This window comes from Gavialis gangeticus, unplaced genomic scaffold (assembly GCF_001723915.1).
Source record: "Gavialis gangeticus isolate Ggan-Ray unplaced genomic scaffold, GavGan_comp1, whole genome shotgun sequence".
Taxonomy (NCBI): Eukaryota; Metazoa; Chordata; order Crocodylia; family Gavialidae; genus Gavialis; species Gavialis gangeticus.
Window position 1 is genome coordinate 157,336,749 of NW_017729022.1, and position 7,002 is coordinate 157,343,750.

Genomic DNA, 7,002 nt, shown 5'->3' on the forward strand with positions numbered 1-7,002 from the left:
TAAACACTAACATAAAAATGGCTATACATTAGATGCATAGGCTGCATCCAGACACACACAGATGTGCGGTCTGTGGCACCACAGACCCATTTGCAGCCCCACACACTGCACGTGCAGCATTTCCCAAGCTGCTACCTTACAATGACCCCAGGGTAAAAAACCCATGCCAAAAAAAAAGTGGGCCAACCCACGTGGCAGTAGCATGCGCCACCCAAACCAGAGCCTGGCTGGCTGGAGCCACACTCTGGCTGCTGGCCAGGCTTCCTGATGCAGCTGCATCCCTGGGAGGCCCTCAGGTAACACTGTTGGGGCCAGCACAGTTGTTGCCCCCAGCCTCTCCTAACACCACCCAGAGTAACTTGCTGTGCATCAGAGCATGCACGGCACAGGCGCTCCCCTGGGTCAAGCAGTAGCAGCACAAGATGTGCCACTGCTACTTGTCCCTGGCGAAACAAGCATCCATGCTTATTTGGATGTGCCCATACTATCCAGTTGGTTTTTCAAATGACATAGAGTTCTACCATATGCAGTTTTTCATTTTCTGCCGATTAAAGCTTTAGTACATATAGCATCGGTCAGAAATGAAGATTAAGCAATGAGCTCTGATGTGCTCAGAATGCAAATACGCAGACTGTGAGCAGGTAAATTGGATCTCAGACAAGTTTAAGCCTTCAGTGTTACTAGTCAGAACATGATTGCTTCTTTGCACCAGAAGGTGTACAAGACTTAGCATCAGAGGGCTGGAAGAGACATCACAAGGTCATCTAGTCTAGTCCCACTGCTCAAAGTAGGATCATCCCTAACTAAATCATCCCAGCCAAGTGTCTGACTATTTTTGAAAGTTTCAAAGCATGGCGATTCTATAACTTCTCTAGGTAGCCTGTTCCTCCTAATTCCCAACCTAAATTTCCCCTACTACAGCTTGAGGCTGTTGCTCCCAATCCTGTCCCCTACTGCCCCAGAAATAATCCCATCTCCATCCTCTATAATCTTCCTTTAGGTATTTGGAGACCGTTATCAACTCCCTCCTCAGTCTTTTCTTCTATAGGCTAAAAACCCTAGCTCTTTCAGCCTTTTCTTCATAAGTTTGGTCTCCCAGGTCCCTGATCATTTTTGTTGCCCTGTGCTGGACTTTTTCCAAACCATTCATGTCTGTCTTGAAGTGTGGTGTCCAAAAAAGGACACAATACTCCAGGTGGGGTGTCAGGCCAGGCCTCTCTCGGTCTGCTATCTGGTAACATGAGAACTAATACAGCCTGTTCCATCGACCATGTTGTTGGTGACTAAACTGGTGCCCCCCACTTGGGCTACCGTGGGTGAGGATGGTATGTGGACACCCAGAGCAGGACTAAAAAATAAAGACCTGTCAAAGGGCAGATGAGTTCCCTGCAAGCCAATGGCCATCCTAGAGAGTACATGGGTGCCACCAGGTCACTGCATGAAGAATCACCAATGATGCAAAGCATGTCAAGTAACCTAGGGCTGTTAGAGCATCTAAAGTACCCTGGAACTGACTAGATTTGACTTCAGGCGAGGCTTCACCAAAGCCTAAACTGGATGGAGACTTGTACTGGACTGACTAAAATATTATGTTTGTAAAATATTTATATAGTGCGTTAATAATGAGATAGAACTAAGCACACATGATGTTTTAGGAGTTTATTTATAAAAGGATCCTTACTAGAAGCGTAACTGGGCACTTCTGCACCCTAGGCAGCAGTAGCACGAGGCACCTGCAGCAGTCAGATTTCCACCACCAGGCCACCAAGTGGCTACTATTTTTGCACCCACTTCAAGTTGGCACCCAGGCCTGGTTCTCCATTCCCCTCCTTCCATCACCCTCCCCTACCTTGCTTAGTTACACTACTGATCTGTACTATGATTAGTCAACCACAAACACAACAAGAGACTATTGTAAAAAAAGGTGGGAAAATAGGTAAAACTGTATATTTATTTCACACACATAATTCAAATCGCTGTAGGGTTCTTATTTATTATGCAGACACACAATGTACCATATTCTGCTTAGTGGCACTTATTGCACCCATGTGCCTTTCAGAATTGTTAGGGAAATATTCTGGTCCAGCATGGAATTGACTTACCTGCCAATATTACAGTTGTCTGGTGAAATATGATTCCTTCTTCATTACTTTCTCTCATACTAATCCTTCAATAGGTGAGAAGAAGATTAGCAGAAGATTTAAACCCAGAGACAGAATTTAAAAACTCCAACAACTAATAACCATGTTATTCTGGAGACTGATTAGAATTGATATTTCATATGTAGATAAAAGGAAGCAGTGCTGGTACTAACAGAGACAAAGGCAATATATTATTTTGATTATTTTATTGTTTTTTTCCCCTTAATCTTCATTTTTTCTGCCATGAGACAGGAATGCATGGTAGATAGAAATGGCTCAAACATCTTCACATGAAACACTCTTAATCATATTTCTTTCACAATTATTTTTCTAAAACATCTATAGTTACATAACCCCACCCATTTCCATCCATTATCACAGATAATTCATTGAACAGTAGTTGCCAGCAATTGAAAGCTGTAAGGTTTTTGCATATTAGTAGAGTCTTTTGAACTACAAACACAAGAATAACACAACTAGAACTCTTACTTTACATGGCAACCCCAGGTGATAGATGCTTCCAAATGAAATGTGTTGTTTACATGGAGTTCATAAAAAATGACAGAGAGAGCTCTGTGCCCCATTAGCTTTGATAAACTCTTTTCCCTTTCCTAGAATTATTTTCCCACCATACAATATAATCTTCATTGGAACTCTACTTTTATCTTTGTTTTCAGTTGCTATTATTTGGCAAATTGTCCAAGAGACAATAGAGCTCTCCAGCAAAATACTATGTACAGAGCACAGTTTAAACAGATGGGTTGCTTGGAATCCATATCTCCCTTCATTTGAAGAGACCTATATTGAGGTTTTCTGGAACTTTTGTAAACAAGAGGATAAAATATACATATGCCTATGTGTGTGTGTGTGTTTATATATATATATATATATGTATGTATAAGTATATATATATAAAATGTTCTAAATGTCCTTTGGGAGTCCATTTGAGTTTTTTACCCTATGAAATGATGACTAAATACCTGATCTGTAGCTTTACTCCTGAGAAGATACTAGAAAGGGAATGACAGTTTTGATGCACTTTGGAATGGCACAATCACGTAAACGCTTGCACACTTAAGACTTATGAACTCATCCAAAGTTTCTAAACATGATTTTCTAACTAAAATCTAAAATATCAGCACAATGCAGCAAGTTAAAAAAAGATTCTATGTAATCAAAATATAAACAAGTACATAGGAAATGAATATCTGTCAGTAAATCTATTTTTAAGGTAGGAAAATTTATGTACTTAAGAAAAAATTAGCTATCTGATGAATTTTATTAAAAAACAATTACTTTCCAAATGCATAACAAATGCCATGATATCCCATAACTGGCCAGGGTATAGCCATCAAAAAGCTGCACAGCTTACAGCAACTCAGCAAGAAAAAAAGTCACAAAAATATCAGCAAATCTGAAAATATGCTAACATTATCTAAATTTCTCTAATGTTTATATCACATTTGCTAAAGGAGCCAGTACAAAAAAATAAAATTACACATTACTGAGTCTTAGAGTTGCTTCTGAATAGTGTAAAAAAAGTTATCAACTTAGTTTATTAATCCCCAAGCACCAATTTAATAATTTAAGTTAACCTTATTTATCTCTCTCCTTTTCAGAGAACACGTTATGCTTGAAGGCTAAGTTTAATGCTCAAACTCTCAGACTTTTGTTTTCTTATTGTGTGTTCTCTTTAGTTCACATGAACGTCATTGTAAAGATTCTCAAGGTTTAGAACATCTTGGCAAGCAATTCTTTGAAAAGACAGTTACATCCTACAATTTCATCAACTTTTAGGTCATCAACAAATCTCAAAGAGGTTATTAATGTTTGGTTAAGTTCTATGATTAAAAAGATTTGCAAGGAAGGAACAATCAAAAATGTTCCTTGATATGATTTGATTTGCCTTAGAACTAGCAGCACCTAGGGCAGACAGAATGCAAGCATGTCCAGACTATTAGGAATTAGTAGTGTTAGAAAATTGCATATGTCTTAGATCAAGAAGGCAGTGCCATACACATGGCATTATTATATTGTTTTTCTTCTTTTCATCATTAAGGAAGAAAGCAAGCAAGCAAGAAAGAAAGCAAACAGCTCCATAAAGAGCTATTGTTTCAGAATTGTTTTATGCACCTGGAAAAAACAGCATAGTATTATTTAGCTGGTATTATTCAGTGCTTCTGTTTGGTGGTAGTTCTTTCAGAATACACTTTCACATGATTATGGTGGTTTATTTCAGCTTATTGTTAGAGCTAGCCTTTTTTTTCCAGTATTTACATCATGCTACTTCCTGAACAGCAATTTCACTATTAAAATGAGTCTACTCATGTTCCACTACTAACTTATGCCACTTCTTGACGTCAATTGTCAAGCCTGGGCCTTGGGATAGTTCCATGTATTGAAACAGAAGGTCGGACTAAATATTTCACTGAAACTCAACAGCCAGAGTGGTCATGAATGTCAGCTACTTCCCCCTCCCCTACCTGCACCCCTCTCCTTTATGAAAGCATGCACACCAAGGGAAAATGACCATTTGAATCTAAAGTGTTAAGACATGGTTGAATTCTCTTGCTGGTCTTCGGTAATGGTGGCTTCATTTTGTTCCTCACTTGTTTCATTGGATGGTTCTTCATAATTCGGCTCACCTGGATCTAGACTGCTCCCTTCACTTTGTTCCTCACTTTGCTCCTCACTGGCCTCCACAGTCTGCTCCAAATTGCTCTCCAAAGATGCAGGAGAGCTGCCAGTCACACTTTCATTTTGGGCTATCTCATCAAAGGACTGCAAAGGAGGCGCAGGGGACTGTACAACACTTTCACTAGGAGGGATAGATGCTTTGGGTGTACCAATTTCTACTACAATGTCATTCTGTGGCAAAGTTACCTTCTCCATAAGTCTCCATTGAATTATACTCATGTCTTTCCCTCCAGTTGAAATCAAGTGACCGTCATTATGGGTAAAGCTGACATTTGTCACGTGACTACTGTGAGCACTATATTTGTGACTTGGGGCCTATGAAGACAAATAAGAAAGAGAATTGAATTAAAAATCACATCCTCTTATTTGCTAATATTAATAGACCATTAATGAACTATTAAAATACCAGTTGGATATCCAAGAGATATACTTATTCATATTAACTGAACAGCACCACTATATTTTCAACAGTCCCCTGCTCCCCAACATCATTTTCTTTTGACTATTACTACGACATCACATTGATTAAGAATTGTGGGAGGAGAGTTTTCCATTTTTGGTTGAACAGTAAAGAAACAAAATGCTGACTTGGCCTTGTGGACAAGTCCTCAGGTTTAAAAAAAAAAAAAAAACAGAGTGAAAGAACCTCAGAGATGCCATCCTATTGATGCACAACTGGCAGGGTTGGAATCATTAAATCACTACAAAGAACTCTGTGCTTGAGCTATCATGACAGCACGAGAAGGTTCTCATTCTCTGTGTGGAACAACACTTGAGGCAAATTCTAGTGTTTTGCCAGAGCAGATAATTGCTGAGACTCAAGAATCTCAAATTCTGTTCCAGGCTCTAGAGAAAAGCTTGGTCTAGTGAGCACAGGCTTTTCTATTCATTTTCCCTTTAGTTGACCCCTTTCTCTACAGCTTCTCTCTATAACACAGTTTTCATGCTCTCTGTTTGCCAGTGTTGGCTCCTCTTCATGTTCTTGTCTTCCCACCTCACCAGTGCCAACTGTTCAGCCCTAATACTCTTACCCAGGCACTCCTATAGTTTTGCAACTCTAGTTTACCCACAGCAGCTTCCACAACCTACCCAGGCTTTTAGTCCAGTTATTCCTCCCTTTCCACCATCATGGCTCCTCGTACAGTTTGCCCATTTATGCTCTGTCCATGTCCACATTCTCTCTCTTCTCCCTGGCTCCCAATCAGTCTTGTTTCCATCTTCTTATTCTATTCATCTCCTATCCTGTTTGTAATTGGTAACCTTCCTCCCTCCCTCCCCCAGTCGCTCACTGGACAACCTATATGTTTGTCCATAACCCTGGTTCTTCAGAAAAGCAAAACTGTTTTGCCTGAAAATTTCCAAAATAAATCAGCCTGAGGCAGACAGCTGCATAGAAAATATTGTGTGACTAGACATACGTACATACTATGTATGTATAGTATAGATTTACCTTGGGTTTGGAGCAGGGATACTGAAAAAGATGGACCTTACAGAAGTCATCAGCAACTGCTATCACCTTTCGGTTATGGGATCTGACAAGGGCATTTATATCTGTCCCATCCGATCCTTCAGGCCATACTCCTAGGGTACAGGAACAGAGACATAGTTAGTAACAGTAATTTTAAAACAATATTTAAAACATAACTCAGGATCAAGGATATCATACATAAACTCTAAAATAAAGTATAAAAACAATTGTTCATTAAATTAAATCAAGAAATATAAGAGGATACTGAAATTAGCTTTATACTTTTTCTACCATTCCAAATAAATTGCATCAGACTGGCTACATTTGCCATTCAAAACCACAATGCTGCAAACACACGCTGAGGAGAGCCATGCGCATGATCAGAGGGCAAGGGAATAGGCCGTATGAAGGGAGGCTGAGAGCCATGGGACTCTTCAGCTTGGAAAAGTGCAGGCTCTGGGGGACCTGGTGGCTGCCTATAAGTACGTAAGGGGTATGCATCAGGACCGGGGGGTCCCAAGTCTGTTTACCAGAGCACCTCAAGGGATAACAAGGACCAATGGTCATAAACTCCTCCATGACCATTTTAGGCCAGATGTAAGGAAAAACTTCTTTACTGTCCAAGCCCCCAAGGCCTGGAATAGACTCCCTCCAGAAGTGGTGCAGGCACCTACTCTGGACTCTTTCAAGAAACAT

The 7,002-nt window shown here is 40.0% G+C and overlaps 1 protein-coding gene across 5 annotated transcripts in view; it reads right to left on the bottom strand.

The window, feature by feature from the left end:
* Positions 1–2,332: 2,332 nt before the first annotated feature.
* EML4 (echinoderm microtubule associated protein like 4) overlaps positions 2,333–7,002 on the bottom strand; it is a 289,436-nt gene continuing 284,766 nt past the window's right edge. For all 5 annotated transcript variants that reach the window (XM_019516385.1, XM_019516387.1, XM_019516384.1 and 2 more), the window contains 2 exons: positions 6,289–6,419; positions 2,333–5,153 (listed from right to left, as the gene is read on the bottom strand). In XM_019516385.1, the coding sequence (XP_019371930.1) occupies positions 4,689–5,153; positions 6,289–6,419 (596 nt within the window). In that variant the 3' untranslated portion in view covers positions 2,333–4,688. The remainder of the gene's footprint in view (positions 5,154–6,288; positions 6,420–7,002) is intronic.